General features: G+C 36.4%; 1 protein-coding gene across 1 annotated transcript in view; it reads left to right on the forward strand.

Moving 5' to 3' along the window:
- Nucleotides 1–20,465, forward strand: part of RAB21 (RAB21, member RAS oncogene family) — a 39,529-nt gene extending 19,064 nt beyond the window's left edge. The window contains exons 5-7 of the mRNA XM_037161168.2: nt 9,395–9,449; nt 9,973–10,061; nt 13,211–20,465. Coding sequence (XP_037017063.1) covers nt 9,395–9,449; nt 9,973–10,061; nt 13,211–13,353 — 287 coding nt within the window. The 3' untranslated portion in view covers nt 13,354–20,465. The remainder of the gene's footprint in view (nt 1–9,394; nt 9,450–9,972; nt 10,062–13,210) is intronic.
- Nucleotides 20,466–20,810: the final 345 nt, after the last annotated feature.

Raw genomic sequence — 20,810 nt, forward strand, 5'->3', positions numbered from 1 at the left:
TCTCCTTTGTACTTGCTTAATTTTTCATAAAAGAATAGTAAACCAGTAACTCTCATTTTAAAATTACATCAGGAAAGAAGAATAGTATTTTCATGAACAGTATTTTAGAATAATTTAGTATTTGGAAGCATTCTATTCCCAGGCATGTGCCCTGACTGGGAATTGAACTGCGATCTTTTGGTTCGCAGGTCTGCGCTCAGTCCACTGAGTTACACCAGCCAGGGATGGAGGGATGTTTTTAATTGGTAAAATAATGGAACTCTATAACTCTCTTGGAGTTCAACTCTACGTCAAGTAATGCCTTGGGGAGCAAGTGGGAAGCTAAACATTTAAGGCTTTATTTAAGCCCCAGCCTTGCTTCAATTTGACTTTTAGTTTTTCACCATAAGATTTTATTTAGAAAAAAAGTTCAAGAACTGAAATTAAAACCAATGACTTACACTAGTGTTCTTTTTCTGTACGTTAAAGTATACACATTTTTGAGTTAAGGACAAATTTGACTCCAGCAGTATAAGTAGATCATGATACTATAGTGAAGGGATGTTTTTTTGTTTTTTTGGTTTTTAAAAAAAATTTTTAAGGACTTTATTTATCTTTAAAGGGGAAGAGAAGGAGAAAGGGAAAGAAATATTAACATATGGTTGCCTCTTATGAGTCCCCTACTGGGAACTGGCCTGCAACCCAGGCATGTGCCCTGACTGGGAATTGAACTGCGATCTTTTGGTTCGCAGGCCTGCGCTCAGTCCACTGAGTTACACCAGCCAGGGCTGGAGGGATGTTTTTAATTGGTAAAATAATGGAACTCTATAACTCTCTTGGAGTTCTAGAATTTCTCTTTGGTTCCCTTTTTTTTTTTAGATTATTATTTCTACGATATAACAAATAATTATTGAGCAAAAAGTGTACCAGACATTGTGCTGTGTATTCAGTAGACTTCTCATGTAACCTTCATTACCCTCTGAGTGCTTTATAGAGGAAGCTGGGCCCTGGAGGTACACTAGACCAATATCAGTCAGGTATCAGAGGCATTTGTTGAATCCCATCTCACTCGTATGCTTCTGTTATTAATCCTTATGTTGAATAACCTCATGCTGTTTTCTTTCTTCCTTTTTACATGACTGATAGAGTAAGCATGGCCTGTGAGAAATCAGGTAGTTCTAGTAAGGGACATAGAATGGAAGGGTGAATGTGTGGAAATTCTGCCTTTAGCCTTAAGAATTTTTGTTTTTAATTTGAGCTTACATTTCATGCAATTTGTTTTCATTAAATGATTGGTAAACTTTACAGTTCCAGATCAGAGTGTGGGTCTGGGATAAGAGGTCAGGGAAGCCTGCTTTTTAGTCTAGATGCTATATGTTAGGCTAGATGGCAGGAATGTATCAGAACAGAGTACTGAGGTAGTACGCTATGTAGGAGTTTGGGGCCACAGTTGTAGCTAGTTATTAGTGAGTTTGGCATGGATTTGTGTGGTATATGGGACTTACTGCAAGTGGAAGTGGCTACAGTGAGTGAAGAACTGGATATTTGAGAATTTGATATTCTGGGTATCCCTCAGAATAGAGAGATAAATGACTAACATATACTCAAAGAAGCCTCAAGAGTTTGTTACGTGACTAGGGTTACAATGTAACATTAAAAAAAATAGCTGGGAGGCATAGGTGGAAATACTGTACTTCCTCGCACAACCAGATTCAAGGACAACAAAGATTTAGAAACAAAAACACAACCAGAATAGACAGAAAATTGAACTGAACGGAAGTTCGACAACAAACTGTTCATCCAGACCTGTAAGAGGGGCAGAGTCAGCAGCCAGTGGAGAGGAGTCCCGGCAGGAAGAGGTGGTGGTTAGCAGAACTGGGTACGGGGAGGAAACACACAAAACCAGTGAGACGCGCAAGGTGGTTGGCTGACTGTGGACACACATTCGAGTGCAGATAAACCAGGCAAAAAACGGGCAGTGAGACAAACCGCACAACCCAGTGCCCCAGCAACAGGAAATAAAGCCTAAAAGCACCGATTGAAAAAACTTGCGTGGGTTGAGGTGCCAGGAGAGGCTCCCAGCCTCACAGGAGAGTTTTTTTGGAGAGACCCACAGGGTCCTAGAATGTACACAAGCCCACCCACCTGGGAACCAGCACCAGAAGGGCCCAATTTGCTTGTGGGAAGTGGCAGAGGGGACCAAAATCCAAGAGAGAGTGGAGCAAGCACCATTGCTCCTTCTCTGACCTCACCCCCACATATAGCATCACAACCTAGCAACTCTGTTGCCCCGCCTTGGTGAACACCTAAGGCTCTGCCCCTCATACGTAACAGGTGCCACCAGACCAAAACATGGCTCAAACAGATCAAATCCGCAGAGCCAATACCTCTAAGTGACCAAAAGATAGCCAACCTATCGGATGCACAGTTCAAAGCACTGGTTGGTGATCAGGATGCTCACAGAACTGGTTGATTTTGGTCACAAATTAGATACATAAATGAAGGCTACACTAAGTGAAACAAAGGGAAGTGCACAGGGAACCAATAGTCATGGAAAGAAAACTGGGACTCACATCAAGGGAGTGGACCAGAAGAAAGAAAGAAACAACCAAACAGAAAACAATGAAGAGGCTTAGGAGGCTTAGGAACCTCCAAGACATCTTTAAATGTTTCAACATCTGAATTATAGGGGTACCAGAAGGGGAAGAGGAAGAGCAACAAGTGGACAACTTATTTGAACAAATAATAAAGGAGAACTTCCCCAATCTGGCAAAGGAAATAGACTTCCAGGAAACCCAGGAAGCTCAGAGAGTCCCAAAGAAGTTGGACCCAAGAAGGAACACACCAAGGCACATCATCATTACATTAGCCAAGATTCAAATGAAGGAGAGAATCCTAGAAGCAGCAAGAGATAAGGGGACAGTCACCTACAAAGGAGTTCCCATCAGACTGTCAGCTGATTTCTTTAGAGACCTTACAGGCAAGAAGGGGCTGGAAAGACATATTCTAGGTCATGAAATGCAAGGACTTACACCCAAGATTGCTCTATCCAGCATAGCTTTCATTTGAAATGGAAGGTCAGATAAAGTACTTCTCAGATAAGATCAAATTCAAGGAGTTCATCATCACCAGCCCTTATTATGTGAAATATTAAAGGGACTTACCTAAGAAAAAGAAGATACAAAAGATGAACAGTGAATGGACAGCAAACTCACAGTTACTAAGAACCACACTTAAAACAAAAGCAAACTAAGAGGACAGCTAGAACAGGAGTGGAGCCACAGAAATGGAGATCACATGGAGGGTTAGCAACAGGGGAGTGGGAGAAGGAGAAGGGGGGAGAAGGTACAGAAAATAAGTAGCATAGACAGTGGGGAGAAAATAGACAGGGGGAGGGCAAGAATAGTATGGGAAATGTAGAAGCTAAAGAACATATGACACATGGACATGAACTAAAGGGGGAAATGCGGGGGGAGGGAGTGTACAGGGTGGAGGGGAATGAGGGGGGGAATGGGACAACTGTAATGGCATAATCAAAAAAATATATTAAAAGAAAGTAAGCTGGGAGTTAGTCTGCCAGTCAAGATGGTGGCACAGGTAAACACAGCTTGGCTCCTCATACTACCACATCAAAATTACAGCTAAACTATAGAACAACCATTATTCAGAATCATTAGAAATCAAGCTGAATGGAACTTCTACAACTATGGAATTAAAGAGGAAACCACATCAGGACTGGTAGGAGGGGTGGGGGCATAGAACAGGCAGGTCTTACACCCAAGTGTAGTGGGTAAAAAATCAGGAGGGAACCCTGACCTGTGTGGTTCAGTTCATTGGGCATCTTTCCGTAGAGCAAGGGGTTATTGGTTCGATTCCTGGTGAGGGCACATGCCTGGGTTGCAGATTCAGTCCCCAGTCAGGGCTCATACAAGAGACAAACAGTCGATGTCTCTCTGCCCCTTTTCCTTCCTCCCTTTCTCTCTAAAAATAAATAAATAAAATGTTTATAAGTATATTAGAAAAATCATGAGATATATCCCAGGAGCGAGGGGTTGCAGCCCCACACTAGCCTATCTGGCCCACGGCTCCAGTGCCAGGAAAGTAAATCCCTATAACTTCTGGCTGTAAAAACCAGTAGGGATTGAGGCTGTGGAAGACAGAAACTTCTGGAGTCCCAGGCAGTTGCTGTTCAAGGGCTCATGCATAGACTACCTGGACTCACTCCCTCTGAGCTCCAGTGTAGCGGTAGCAGATGGAAAGACATCAGGGACATATGGGGAGGAGCTGAATTGCCCAGCATCAGGGCAGGAGCTGGGGCAGGTTTTTCCCGCACAGAAGTGCTGGCAGAGGCCATTTTTCCATTCCTGAGTTCTCCCACAACAGAAACACAGAGGCTGCAGGTGGGTGTCATATCTGAGACTCCATCAACCTGGCTCACACAGTTGGCTCCCACCTCATGAGGAGGCCCTGACCCACCCAGCTTTTGGGACCACCCAAAACACTACGTAGAATTTTAGTTGTAATTCAGAATCTGAAGAATCTGGACAGGCCATTTACCAAAAAAGGAAAATATCAGTTAAGAAATTTAACTGAAACCGTATCACCCATAGCTTAGAAGCCCCACCTGCGCTGCTTTCCCATCCCAGCACTCCCCAGCCGCCTTCCTTTCACCATCACCTCCCACCAAACACTGTCTTTTTACTGATGTCCTAGTTTTGTTTTGAACTTTATATAAATGTAATCGCGTAGTATGAACTCTTTTGTGTGGTTTCTTTGACTTTACATTATGTTTGTAAGGTTTCCTATGTTCTTGTATTTGGGTGTAGTTCATTTTATCTTCTTTGCTAATACTTTATTCTATGAATATTCCACAGTTTATCCTTTTGCTATTGATGAACATTTGTATTATTTGCATTATTTTCCACCTATCGATTTTTATTTTATTCTCAGTAGTAGTGCAGTATTTTATTGCTGATAGTGTTATTTATAGTAGTTCTTCTGTTTTATTATTAACTTCAAAATAATCCTCACATAATTATTATGAAGGTGAAATAATGATTTGGAAAACATTTTGCATAGAGAAGGCATTTGACAAATATTTCTTTCCCTTTACATGAGACAACCTTTCAATCCTTTGGAGCTTAGATAATTCACCAACAGTCTTAAATTCTTGGTCTTCAATTTTTTTCATTTGAACTAACTTTCAGATGTTCTCATCATCCTGATTTTTTTCCTGGCTTTATTTAAGTGTATCTCTGTGTCTTCTACCCTTGAAATGGATGTGAGAATCCAAACATTGCTGAGCCAGTGTATACTTACATGGCTTTCTTTTTTTAAAACCCCCAGTCATTCTGCCAGTGTTGCCCATGATTGTATACACTTGTCAGCCATGTCAAGTCAATGTCTCTTTTATATAGAGGGTTACAGCAGGGCTGTCAGACTCGTTTTCACCGGGGGCCACATCAGCCTCGAGGTTGCCTTCAAAGGGCTGAATGTAATTCCAACTCCTTAACAGTTGTTGAGTAATTACACTTATCCAGTCCAAAAATTATTTCGGCCCTTCGAAGGCAACTGTGAGGCTGATGTATCTGAATTCCTTTTTTATAAGTAGTACTCTTTTGTCAGGCGTTTCCCATCTTGTTCTTATATAATTAAGTTATTTAAGCCCAAGTGTAGGAATTCTAACTTATTTTATGTCTCTGAATATGACTGATACATAATCTGCTAGCTTTTTGGGTGTAAATTAGATACTGAGGCTTCCGGGTCCTTATCTAAGCCTCTGATAATGTGTTAACCAATAATTGAGAACCCCATACTTCGCTGCAGACTTTTTCCCTCAAGGTTTTAATTAATCCATTGAGTAGTACTGTTAGTGGTTGCTCTAGTTAGTAGTATTTTGCTTTTAGTCTGCCCTTAACATTTGTACGTATATTAAAAATATTTATTATCAATAAGATACTGTTTATTGTGTGCCAGGCACTTTTCTAAGAACTACACATTTATTATTTCATTTAAGCTTCCAGACAACACTGCAAGGAAGGTATTGTTGCCATTTCCATTTTACACACAGGGAAATGGGCTTAGAGAGCTTGATACTTCCCAAAGTACATGACTAGTTGTAGGTAAACTCAAGATTATAACTCAGGTCTGTCTGCTTCTTTAAGCCCATATCCGTAATCAATACTATACATTGCTTTCTATGTACCAGGCTTTAGGAGTGGTGTAGTGAATAAGTAAACAAAATAGATAATGTCTTTGCCTGCTAAAAGCTTACTGTATGGGGGAGAGAGAAAAACAAGCTATTATGTATTATGATAAATGCTGTGAAGGTGGCGCATTACGGAGGGCTGTGGTGGCACAGAAGCAAACCTACCTAAGTTTAGGGGGTGGAGGGTTAAGGGAAGATTTCCTAGAGCATTGTACTAAATAACCAAGTTAGCTAGATGAAGCCGGCAGGGTGATGGTAGAAAGTATCTATTACGGGCTTTAGTTCTCTCATAACAAGATTGGTTTCCATTTGATCATTCACTGTGATAAATGTGGCTAATACTAATAACTACTCTTTATTGAATTTGTACTACAAGCTAAGCTTTCTACAGTATTTTCACATCAACCCTGCAAAGTTTGTTAGCTATATTTGTATAAAACGAGACTGAGAGAGGTTAAATAATTTGCAAAAAGTCTTACAGTTATGAAATGAACCTGGACTTACAAACAGGTTTTCTTCAGATTTAAAAGGCTTTTGAAAGTTTTTTTACTAACATGCCAGGCATCATCCAATCTAATCAAAATATGGTTCTTGTTCTTTATTAGGCCCTCTTTTAGCAGTAGGTATGTTCCTTCCATGTTCTAATTCAAATAGTGTTTTTAAAGAAGATAATGTTTTTATTGTTCTTAATAGGGTGACTTTTTTTCTTCCTTTCCAATAGCTTCAGCCAATTTTTTTCCCTAGTCTTTCTAGTACTATACTTTCAAGTAGGTGCCTACTCCGGTTGGTTTTCCTTGTTTTCAGGCATTTTAAGCCTATTAGAAAGTTTTCTATGTCAGCTGAACCATAGTATTAAAACAGATAGGAGTCTTAGAACCTTAATCCTTTAACTGTCTTGCTTTTAAGAGTAAAGGAACTAAAAAGATTTTTAGCTTTAAAAATTTGTCACTAACTGGCAGTTTCTGTGACTTAGTTTATGTTTAATCCATTATGAATACTGATTGTTCAAAGAAATATTTCAAAGAGGGATTTTAAAATTTTTGTTTAATTATGGGGCGGTAGAGAGACACCTGGGGAAAACATTTGGACAACTGTGATAGAACAACAATTTAAAAAAGGTATGATGCTGGAAAAATAAATAAAAGAAAATAATAGGTTATTAAAATAGCTATTTTAATAACAGGACTGTTCATTAAGTTTAAAATGTTATTTAATAAAACTGAATAATTTTCCCCAAGTAATCATTTGAGACAGTATGGTTGTTGTCCACTTTCCCTCTCCTCCTCTTTTTTTAAATAGACACTGATAATTCAGGTGGAATTTGAAAAAAGGCAAAAAGATCTAAGAAAAAACTCATATAATTTTAGTTAATTGGAGGAAAGTTTTCTTGCTGTCTCTTTTCTAAGAGGCAAACTGTTGTGCCTTTATTAGTTGGAGCCACTGGACACTAGGTGGTGCTTTTTGCATTCTTCATAGCATACATACAACAGCTTTCCTCTAGTGACTATCACATGTATCAGCTATAATATTTAGCAAATTAAATTTTTTATTGGCAAAGTTGAATGTAGGAAATCAGAACTAATACCTGTCTTCTTGTCGAGGTATACAGGTAACTATTCCAAGAGGGAAGAGTTCATTATTGAATTTGTTGGTACCTGCTGAACTTTAGCATAGGCTACTTCCTTCCCTCTCATCATCCTTAGGCTATGGAGGCAAGTGGTTGATTGCAGCTTCTCACAGTTAGGTGCTCAGATTATTTGAGCTCCTTCATAGATGTAGAACCTCAAGGCTTATACTTCTTATTTTTAAGCATTGTATTTTTTATTAGGTCCTTACTTCAGTGCTGTGCTGAAATTGTCTTCTAGATTCTCTAAGGTCCCAACAAAAATGGCTATATTTATAAGGTTTCCTCTCCCTCCCCCTTAAGTCAGATAGAAAAAATTAAAATACTTGTTTGAAGTGTCCTGCCTTAGGGTATTTTTCCCCATTCCTACCTGTTATTTCCATTACCTTTAGCCCGTGCTGTGTCTAGCCAACTCACCTATCATCTCCTATATTTAATAAGGAATTTGCATTTTGCAGTTTGTCCCCTTTTGTTCTGATGATTTGTTAAGCATCTCTGATTCTCTTGTTTAAGGAGGGCTACCTTTATTTTCAGTAATTTTAAGTCTGCGCGATGTGTACGTCTTTTATGTTTCTTTATTTTTCACTTACCAGCGACATAAAATATATTAGTTTCAGCTGTACAACATAGTAAGTAGGCATTTATATAACTTACGAAGTGATTATCTCGATAAATCTAGTACCCATCTGACACCATACATAGTTATTATAATATTATTGACTGTATTTCCTATGCTGTACTTACATCCCTGTGACTGTTTTTATAACTGGCAATTTGTACATCTTAATCTCTTAACACTTTTTCACCCATCTCACCAATTTCTCAGCCATCTGGCAGTCATTGATTTTTTTCTCTGTATCTGTGCATTTGTTTCTGTTTTGTTTATTTTGTGTTTTAGATTCCACATATAAGTGAAATAAATCACATGGTATATGTCTTTCTCTGACGTATTTCACTTAGCATAATACCCTTTCAGTCATGATGTGCATATATAAACTTCTCTCATGTTTTTAAAAGAACGAGTATAGTTTTCTCCTCTATGGTGGCAAAGTGCTTAAAAAGCCATACAATTAATGCTTTCTTTAATCAGCTTATATTATCCATGAAATCAAAATACTCTTAGGATCCAAGAGGCTCACCTAATATATGTTTGTGGAAGCCACAATAAGGTGGCTTTGTTTAGTTGTTAATTGACTCTGAGTTGACTGGGGACTGCTTATACTTGCTTAAGAAACACAGGTTTATCCCTCAGTTTCCTACTGAATCTTAGTCTCTGTTATATCTTAAATCAAGGAATAGTGCCCATCTCTTTGGAAAAGTTATTTTCTCTGACAGACTGACTGCCCCTTCACGAATGCTGTGCATTATTTGAGGGAGATTGAGGCATTCACCTTGATAGCCATCCATGATCAAACCTCATAACATAGGGGTTACCTTTATAATTTTAGGACATTTAGAAGTCTGATGGGGATTTGTATTTTTTTCCAGGTGGTTAAAGTGGCAATTGTATATTTAGAATTGGCTTAATTTTGTTACAAAAAATGAATTGACATTAAAGATTGGCATTTACTTTTTCAAATTAGGTAATAAAATAGACTTGGAAAAGGAGAGACATGTTTCCATTCAAGAAGCAGAATTGTAAGTGTTATCCCTGCCCCCCTCCCCTGACGGCCCCCTGTCCAACAGTCACTTCACAGTAGAAGTCTTTCCCTTCACTCAGTGTGCCTTACTGTTGAGGTATTACTCAGATTTTAATATAGACTGAGCTGTTGAACTCAGTGAAGCATGTTAACATGGGTAATTTCTAGACTTTTGGCTATATTTAAAAATAATCCACTCTCACTTCTCTTTTTGAGTTCAGTAAAAAATATAAAGGGATGCAGAAGAAAACTATCATGATCAAATAGTGTATCACAAAAACTTTAAAAATATTTAGGTTCCAAACTAACTTACACAAACTAAGTCTTATTAACTTGTGCTCATTTAAAATTTGGTTTAATGTATAGAGATGTTAAGTGGCTGTATAATTCTAAATGTACTAAAAATGGGTTAATTAGTAATAAACTACTAAATTTGCTGCTGTGAAAAGTTCAAATGGCACTTATGGCAAAAACATGAAACAATTTTTTTACATTGATCACTGATATTTTTCTTTTTTAAGGTATGCAGAATCTGTGGGGGCAAAACATTATCATACATCAGCCAAGCAGAACAAAGGAATTGAGGAACTCTTTCTTGACCTTTGTAAAAGTAGGTATATTCAGATTTAGTATGTTTAGAAATGGCTCTTTTAAAAAAATATTGGTAATATTTCTAAAGTGATGTTTTACATTTTCCATTAATGATCATATTGATGATTTGTCACATTTACCAGTACTGTTATTTACTTAATGTTTTTTCTCTAACTCATTTCTTGTAAATATCCACTTATAAATACCTACTTTAGCCCTATTTCAAGCAGTAATTAATGGCTATGAAATTTTATGCATGTGATATGTGCTAAGTGCATATTAAAATGTATAACTATTAACAGTAAGAATGGAGGGGGAATATATAGGTTAAAACAGATTTGAGAGATGTAACAACTGGCTGCAGTGGGTGGACCTTATTTGAATCCTGATTTGACCAAGTAGTGAAAAAGAATGTTTGTGAAACAACTGGGACTGTATGAACATTCACCGGATATTTGGTGACATTCGGTAATTGTAGGAACTGTGGGAGGGAGGAATGGACATAGGGGCCAGATATCTGTAAGTGATGGAAACTAGGCTTTTGGTGGTGAGCACACAGTAGAGTATATATCAAAATATACTGTACGTTTAAAATTTATATAATGTTACCTCAATCAAAAAGTAAAATTAAAAAATATTTTCTTGTAAAATTTTTAGGTGTGAGTATAGTGTTATACTTTAAGAAAAGAGTTTCTATCTTTTATAGATTATTAGAATAATTTTATGTATATGGGGTTTGATTCAAAATAATGGTAATGATTTTGGATCACAATAATGGTAATGCCAGGTATGGTTGAAATTATATGATGAACACACAATTTTCCTTATGCTATTTTTTCTACTTTTATATTATGTTTGAAATTTCCCATATTAAAAAGTTATTTAAATAGAGAAAGGAAAATGATTGTTTAAAGATTTTATTTATTTTATTTTTAGGGAGAGGAGAGAAACAGCAGTGTGTGGTTGCCTCTCATGTGGCCCCCACTGGGGACCTGGCCTGCAGCCCAGGCCTGTGCTCTGAGTGGGAATCAAATGGGCGACCCTTTGGTTCACAGGAGCCAGGGCGGAAAATGATTGTGTATATACAACCTGAAAGTCATTTCTCATATCACCAGTAAAATACATTACCATACTTTGGAAAATTAAAGTCTGTGGAATAATGGATTGAAATGATTTTGTCAAATTATATTCCTTGAATTTATGGACATCAGACTTTTGAGAATTTGACGAAACTGGTTTTTCTCTCAAGAAAAATGTACATGTACACACCTTTGGAGTAAATTTCAGTTCTATGAAAATCTAAAAGCCATTCATAATTGTTCTGGAGTAATTTTCTGAGTGAGGTCCCCTGATCAGCAGCATCAGCGTCACTTGAGACCCTATCAGATGGTGCCCAGAATCTGTGTTTTAACAATCCCTCTGTATGACTCTGATGCACACTAAAATTTGAGAAGCATTGTTGTACATACTGATGACTTCAGGACCTTGTTAAATGGGTCTGATGTGGGCCTGAGCTGCTCTTTCTAACCCAAGTGGTGATGGTGCTGGGCCTTCCTCAGACCATACTTTGAGTACCAAGGCTCTTGATCTGGCTTATACATACTTCAGTCACATGTCTTTATTTAAAAATTGGAATATTCCCCATATGTTTGTTTAAAAATAAAGAACAAATGGTGGAAAGAAAGGGAAGGGACTAGTCAAACAACATGTATGAATGACCCATGGAAATGGACAATAATGTGGGGATTGACTGGGAGTGGGGGGTTGGGCCGGGTGGAGGAGGGCAAAAGTGGAAAAAATTGGGATAACCATAATAGAACAACAATAAAAAATAAAATAAAGAACATGTAAATGCTAATACATTTTATACATTAAAAGCACACAAAAATAGAAAATTTTAAAACAAAGTAGAAGTTAGAATTTTTAAGAGTAGTCTCTGGGCCCAAGTTGAAGAACCTTGTTATGTTTTGAGTAGCCCTTTTGTTTTCTCACCTTTTCACATATGCATTTTGCAATTGCTTACTCACAGTCTGTGTACTGTATTTTCATTTTTCCTAACTGTGTCTCTGAAAAAGCAGAAATTCTAAAATATTTACTTATTTTTAATCCTCACCTGAGGACATACTCATTGATTTTAGGGAGTGGGGCAAAATCTTGATTGGTTGCCAGGAGAGAAATATTGATTGGTTGCCTCTCATCAGCGCCCTGATGGGACTGAACCCACAACCTAGGCATGTGCTCTGACCAGAAATCAGACCTGTGACCCTCTGGTTTATGGGGTGACACTCCAACCAACTGAGCCATACTGGCCAGGGCAGAAGTTCTAAATTTTAATGAGATCTGATTTGTTAGTTTTTCTTATGATTTTTTTTGGGGGGGATCTTTACATGAGAAATCTTTGCCTAACTCAAAGTGACAAAGATTTTCTCAGAGATTTCACCCTATGTTTTCTTCTAGAAATTTTGTTTTACATGTTCATTTACATGAATGAATGTTCAATTCATTTTTTGTTAATTTTTGCATATGGTAAGAAGTATAAGTTGAGGTTTATTTTTTATATGTAAATGTTTAGTTCCAGTACTATTTCTTGAAAAGATTATCCTTAATCGAATAATCTTGGCACATATGTCAAAGATCAAGTGACCACATATGTGGGATTTATATCTAGACTCTTTCACTGATCTCTGTTTTTCTCCCTTCACCAATTTATCTTCATTAGAGTAACTCTCTACTGTATCTTTAAGTCAGATAGTGTGAATTCTCCAGCTTTATTGTTCCTCATGATTAACTCGTTTATTATTTCAAATATGCATTATTAGTTGAAAAATAAATCTTGTGCCCTAACTATCCCTTGTACTGCAACAATTCAGACTTTGACAAGTATATTTGGAAAATTTTAAGGACTATACTTGTATAGTTATTTGTTCAAGGCAGAAATTTTTCTCTGTTGACGTCATTGTGGCCATTCTACATCTGGACAAATAAACTTGCTATTATTTTTTTAAACTCATAGGAAAAGCTATTTAGTGAGCTGACAAAATGTTTATTATATTTAGTTTCTTTGTTGGTTTAAAGTCAGAAATGGCTGCCATGGTGGTATACTGAAATTACAGAAAGAAAATTGAAAGATTGTAGTCCTAAATAATTTCTGCTTTCTTCCTCTCTTAGGGATGATAGAAACAGCACAAGTGGATGAGAGGGCAAAAGGCAATGGCTCCAGTCAACCAGGAGCTGCGAGGCGAGGTGTGCAGATTATTGATGATGAACCTCAAGTCCAGAGCGGTGGTGGAGGGTGCTGTTCTTCTGGATAACTCTTCACACCTAAGAAATTAAAACAAACTGTGGATCATTGCCCTCAACATGAAGACTGCCATATTCCAAGTCACATTATTTTACCAATGGAATTATAGAATTAACAGTATTTTAAATTACGTTTATAACACTGCAGAGACCTTAAGTGCTAAACTTAGTGGAGTTTGTGACCAGAGAATTGGCATTTTCTACAAATGTTAACAAAGCAATTACCAATGGCCTTTTTACATATTTTTTTCTTTAATAAGGATTAATATGCATGTAGAAAAGACCTACTTAAAGGCTTCATTTATATTCTTTTAAATCAAATCTTTATTTAATAACTTATATATGTTGTTGGAATGGTATACATTTTGCAGTCCTTTGTATTTTGTGGTAGTTTGAATTGTATCACTTCTAAACAGCAAACTGTTTTTGTTTTCTTTTTTTTTTTTTAATTAGCAGATACCTGAAGTTCTATTTTTGCAGGGTTTTGCACAGGCCCCTAACTGTCTACTACTTCGGTATAATCTATACACATCTTGTATGCTGAGCTGGTAAAATACATTGTACATTACATATTAAATATTTTAATCTGCTTTTACAAGCGCAAGGTGCAAAAATATATACAGTAGTCTCATTGATGACTGTAAAGTGATTAACATTTGATGATAATGCCTAAGCTTTTTGACTCTGATATATAAAGATCATAGCTCCCTTCACTTTTGTCTTAATTTGAAAGTGGCGTGTTTAAATTTTCACATATACTTTACTTGAATTATTGCTGTTGTCATGTTTTTGCCTCTGTAATTACATCTGATGATTGAACAGCAGCATCTGCCTTTTGGTTTGGGTTGGGGTTTTTTGTTTTGTTTTGGTCTGTTGATTATAAAAGAGGTGACTTCTGCCAATTTTGCTTTAGAATGGTTATCTCAGTAGTATTTGAGTGGAGCATGCTGAGTTTCACTTCTTCAATGGCTTTAGTTTCTCTCAGGCTTTACAGGAGATGGGTTTGCTGGTGTGAGAAGAGAAGAAGTCCCAGATAGAAAGAAGCCACTCACTAAGACTCATTCATGCAGCAGGTGGTGGTAGTTTACGCTCCTGAGATGGCACTTTCAGATCCTTTGTGAGCAAGTCATATTTGTTCTGTGCTTCCCAGAGATGAACACAGAAGTTATGTTTAATTTTATAAGAGCTGTTTGGAGTTTCTGTGAAGGGAAACATTTCATTTAATGCAGTTGCAGCAAACACTGGAAAGATTTGTTACAAAAATTATATTCTTATATACTTTGTAAATTAGTCTCATTAGATTTTTTTCCCTTAAGTATAGGACTGAACTTAAATTTGTTCATTTTAATAGAATCAGGCACAGCTCACAGAAGAAACACAAATTGTAGAAATTAACATAAATTGTTCTTGTTTTAATATATATATTTTTCCATTTCTGTCATGCTTGGAAAACTAGTAAATGTATGTCTAAGGTAAAATGGAATGGTCCCTGGATTTACTTCTTATAAGAAGCAGTAGTATGCAATAAAGTTGTTAGCATGAACAGTTACGAGGATTTAAAGAGGTTATAGTTACTAAAGAATTACTACCATATATTAAGTTAACAACCTTAAACTTTCCCTAATGGGTTAAAAATGGAATGAATTGACACCTTAATGTTATGATGTTAGAATATTAAATTAGTGTAAGGGTTCTGTGAGCCCTTGGTTTACCATTTTAATTATTGTCCTTGCCAAACTAAACACACTGACCTCTGTGTGTGTCTGGGATACTGGGGTGGGAAAGTCAGGGAAAGAAGCTAAAATTGTCCTTTATGGGGTGACTGTACTCTGTGTAGTTTCTGGGTTTCCTGTGAAATAAGTGCTTATGCAGGGGGTTGGGGAAGGCGGGGGAATCATGAGAACGGTAGAAGAAAATTGCTTTGGCCGCCTTTCAGAAGTAGTAAAAAAAAGCCTTGCCATTTCCACTGTTGTAGATGGGAAATAAGCTCTTTTTCCATTGGAGTAAAATAGGTTTTCTAACATAGAAATGAAATTGAGCTTTATTCCAAAAAATAAAGCCATAAAACCTAATAATTGGAGAACTGTATTCTGAATTTGGACACTAAAGTCCAGATAGGAACCTCTGTTCCAGAGTTGCCACGTAATTATTGGTGGGCTATAACCACTCCTGCTGTTTTTTTCCCCCTCCTTTCTTGGTTTCTTTCTATGTATCTTTCTTAACCTCAAGCATTTTATTAATTTTTTTATCCTGTGATTAAATTCAGTAGCAACAATAGATAATATCGTATACCTGTCTTTGCTCTGAAGACCCCCCAAAAAGTCGTTAGGTAGGAATAGGGTGAAATGGTAATGAAAGACTGATCAATTGTAGTATGTTTCCAAAGGAAAGATAAAGAGATGTTAGGCCAAGGGTGAGGAAGTTCTCCAGATACTTCTTCATATCTAATATATCTTTTATGTTCCTATCCTTGTAATTGTGCTTTTAGGAAGAAGACACAAAGTACCTACCATGTTATGTCTTAAAAGTAATAGGTAGGTAGAAACAATGTATTTTTCAAATAGTAAGTGTATATAGTTAGTATATTTAAAAATTGGTTTAGGATAGTCATTAAAAATATCTGAATATTATGTTAAAAGTATACAATCTTTTCTGTAATGCTAGTGGCTGTCCTGCTCCTTGTTTTGCTATGTGATTACAGAGGGAGATTATTGTTTTTAAAAATGTATATTACAACAATTTGGGGGTAAACAATAATCTGAAAAGAAAAAAGCATCATGTTATTGGATAAAACAAGAGTGAGTTTGTTTTGTTCTAGGGCTATCTCCTGAAAATACCCTAAATTTATGACTGTTAGAGCTAAATTAAAATCTTTTTTTTATGTTAGCCATGTATTACTTTTTAGTGATTACTTTTAATTAGGCATTAAAGTAAGAAAAATGAATCATTCATTTTTAGATTCTTAGTAATAAAATATAAAATTTGGGAACTAGGGAAGCGATAGTGAAGAGTACAATGGAAATTAAGTAGATATGAAACTGTAACCCAACAATTTTAAAAATAATTTTGAAGAATATGTTACTTTTATCACATAATTCCTAATTAAGGCGAGGTATGCACCATGCCAAACTATTCGGAGATTTAAAAAAATGAATTGTGATGCTAATTATTTTTTTTAATACATAGTTTGTGATTTTCTGTGTTGTAAATGCTACAAAGGTTCTAGATCATTGATCTCACGCCAGATAATATCATTTTCCCATACTTGCCACTTGTTTCTAGACGTGGTTTGACACATGCCTCTAACGTTTCAAATTTATCTTTTAACTTGTTTGCCATTACAATTTTCATAGGTCCTTTATAGATACAATGTGACAAACCATTACAGTTTTCATAGGTCCTTTATAGATACAATGTGACAAAGAAGAAATACGTAATTGGAGACCGTTTAAAATATTGGGGTCTTCTACGCAAGCGTGTGTAGATAGTATTGACCAGCCGTAGCCTTACAATAATGTTTAAAGATATATAGACTGAATGAATCCTCCGGTATTCTTTTCTAAATGACAAAATGCATTACCTAGGTTTTAATAACTAAAAGCTGAAATTCATTGAACATATACATTTACTTGATTTTATAATAGGCATTGATTCTAGTATGTTGCTGTTCTGTAGTTTTTAATAAACTACAGAGTAATATATTTAGTGGTGTTCGCCAAAACTCATGCTACACATAGATCTTCCTTTGATAGCTTTTCCCTTTTCAAGAAAATATAAATACTCCTAAGAGTTTTTAATATCAAGCAAAAATGCTTCACTTCTAAACAAGTATCACGTTATCTGGGATTTATATATTATCTCTTTTCTGAAAAGCTGGGTGTACTTTTGAGTGTTAACTTTTCTACTGCAACATTTTCTCTGGTAGATAAAAGAGTGTCACAAGTTACTATTATATTGTAAACCCAGTAAGACAGCCTCTGGCCCTCCTCAGAAGCCTGCACATGTGTCCAAATACATCACATTAAAGCCAAAAGATGGGCTTGCCTACTTACATGAACTGGATTCCCACTGTATCGGCTCCTACCTTTATATTGATACTTCCTGGCATCTGTGTCATCTCTTCATTATCAAATACTCAAGAAAAAGCTAGTATGATTTCCTTAAATTTGACTTTTTGTGGAGCAATGAGAAAAACTTAGGGATACCAGGAATGAAGTATAATAATGTTGAAAAATAGACAACAGTGGTATTTGCTAAACTGTATTTGGTAGCAAGCTATTTTAAGGAAACCATTATATGTAACATCTTGGAACTGTAAAGTTCTTCATTTTGTATTTAATTATCTGAGTAAGAATATATTCTAGGAAAAGGAATAAAAATATAGGTATGGTAAAAATGCCCTTGAGGACCCCCTCCCAAGTGGTAACTCTTGGGCTCTAATATATACTCTTCAATTACCTTTTTGCTATGCATTTATATACATTTTTAGAAAGTCATAGTATCGTGGGTTTTAAATTTTTACATGAATTATTCTTACTATCTATATGTTTTGCAACTTTTGCTTTTTTCTCATACCAACCTACTAGGAGCTCTTACGTCAGACTTTGTTTTCTGCCACATCTCTGGGCATGTTTTGCCTTTTTGAATAACCTCTGTCTATAAAACCTCGCTTAAGATATCTGGTCAGTTTGGTAGACTTCATTAGAATCATAAAATTTTAAGGCAAACCAGTGCTTGGTTAGAATCAGAATCTCCCTAAGTGTGTGAATCAGGAAATTAAAAAGCTTTCTGCTTACAATTCATTTGAAGTACATGACTTTCGGGCTACCGTTGACTGATTAATATATAAAATTCAGGAGTTAACTTGAACAGGTGCTTTATTTAAAATAGGTTTTCATTTGAAGGAAAAAGGGGGGGAAGGACATTATCGTTGACAGAGGGAAGGTACAGTATAAACTAAAACAAGTCTTCAACTTGGAGTAGTTAAGTCATGCAAGGCTTCATGCTACCCAAAATTTAAATAGCCGTTTTATTTGTACCTTTAATATAGAGTAAAAAGTGAAAGTTCCTTTTCAGCCCTTCCCCACCATCCCACATCTCTCTTTAGAGGTAACCATTGTTAACAGTTAAGGTGTGTTTGTGTATCTCTATTACATAAAAATGTTCTTGTTTGTGTCTGATGTTTGTGTTTCACTCCCTGAAAGCCAATTTCTACCCTATGTCAAATTCCATCCTCAATCAACTGACCACCTTATCAAGAACAAACCAGAATCCCACTTTAAAGAAAGTAAAATTAGTGGTGACAGTTCAAGAACTAGAAGTTAACCGACTCTCAAGATGTTTTATATTCATCATGAATTAATCTTAAGGAGTAACACGTTCTGGGAAAGTCAAACCGTTACTGGCTGCTGTCCCTTGTGGGTAAAGGGCTGAGAACAAGTCAAGCTTCCTAATGCCCATGCAGTTTTTGGGTTGGGCTTGTTCTCTTGGCATCCTTTCTTACTGGGGGACGTTGCCGTATCCCCAGCATTTACTTCAGGTATTTCTTTGCACTGTCAAGGCAGTACCTTAGCATGTTAGTGTCATGACAGAAAGTTTAACTGTTCTCTAAAACAACAAACTCATTCATATCTGACTTTTAATGAAAACAGCAATTGCACAACTCCATGATTTTGTTAATAATTTCTGGGTGGTCTTTCTGAAAACTTAAAAACACATTCTGGTTTTCATGCCTGTTCTTCCAGTTTCACTCATCCAGTTCCTGCTGTGTGCCCAGTGCCCTTCATAGTTAGAGTTTAAAATTGGAAAGCCATTGCCCAGAGTCCAAGATTTGAGAAGTTTTATCTGTGGATATGAGGTCAACTAATCACACATGTTCATATTCTGTATTTGATCAGATACATACCAGCGAAACTTGGGGTGATTAGGATGACAGTAGTTGAGGTTGATAATGAAAGTCGAGGTAAAGCTGGACAGGTGATTTTGAGCCTTGCAAATAATTTTCAAGACAGACGAAGATACAATAACTTGTTTTCTAGCTTCAAGGGGGCAATTAAGTGATCCTCAAGCCCAAATTGCTTTTCCAGATTTTGTGATAACAGTGAAGAAACAGATGCTTTGTGGTTAGACAGCTGATCTTTTTTTAACCTAGAAAAAAATGTCTTTGAAAAAGCAGTTGTATAGTTTTCCATGCCTTTGACAGATGTTTCTTTGCATTGTCACTAGACAGTAACCCAAGAAACAATTCATTACTGTTGGGAAGAGTGTAACAGTGTAATTGGTGACTTTCTAAATATACTTTCCAATTTGGGAGTTTGGGGTCCTCTCTTTCCCACCTGAAATTGGAGATGTGCCAGAAAGATAGCTTAATGAATATCTGAGTCTTGTGCTAATTCTTCCAGTATGGCTTAAGGATATCTTTTTAATTGCTGCATATTAGTATAGGTAACGCCATCTAGATCCCTTCTTGGCCTTTTAGGGGAGAAAATAGAGTGAAATCACTGTTGTTTTTTTTTTTAAAGTATTCCATGAGGTGTAGTCACTAAGAAGTAGCTTTTATTTATCTATTAATTCATCTGCACTAATTCATAAAAGGTGAATAATTTTAATGATCTAGTGACCGTTCTTCAAAATGTAAAAGCCTTGTAAGAGAAAAACAACACAGCAAGAGCAAGATGCTTTGAAAATTTTTGGCTGTGTCCGGGGTGACAAAACTATTATTATACTCTTGTCCAAAAGCTATATACAATATAAGCTCCCTGCCCCTGGGGAATTCCAGACGGATGCATCTAAACCTTAAAATGTTCCTTAACTGAAGAAGTGCCATGAGTAGTTTCTCCCATCAAAGATTTTCAGGCCACCAGGAAAGGCACAAGAAAACTCACAGATGAAGGACATAATTTTGGTTGAACTTGAATGAAGATGGTCAGACACGGCATTTAATTTACTGAGTACTTCTCTTTGATATGTTGTCTTCAGTGACATTTGATAATTCTGATTTCTCAACATTTGGTTCACTGCTTTCCCAGAACTATAGCACTGCTGTCTCTTTTGATCAAAAATTTAAAAAAATTACTAACATGATATAGAATTATTTGTCAGGTAGTCACTGTGTGCCATAAAAGTACAATTCTCATAAAAGCAAACAACCTATGGATTGTGTGGCAGGGATAGAATTCATAAAAATTGAAGGAGGGTGGGAACTGGCTGGGTAGCTAGGTCAGTTAGAACATTGTTCCTGTGCACCAAGGTTGCGTGTTCAATCCTTGGTCCAGGGCACGTGAAAGAATCAACAAATGAATGCAGAAGTAAGTGGAACAACAGTTCCTTGTTTCTCTCCTTTCTTTCTCTAAAATCAATAAATAAGAAATTGAGGGGAGTTCCTTAAATGCAGAACTAAGAGATAAAGTGTAGTGTTGATGGAGAGCTTTATACAATCTGATAATGACTTTTATCTGTTTTTACTGAT

Source organism: Artibeus jamaicensis, unplaced genomic scaffold (assembly GCF_021234435.1).
Source record: "Artibeus jamaicensis isolate MK-2021 breed Jamaican fruit bat unplaced genomic scaffold, CSHL_Jam_final contig_233, whole genome shotgun sequence".
In the NCBI taxonomy this organism is placed as follows: Eukaryota; Metazoa; Chordata; class Mammalia; order Chiroptera; family Phyllostomidae; genus Artibeus; species Artibeus jamaicensis.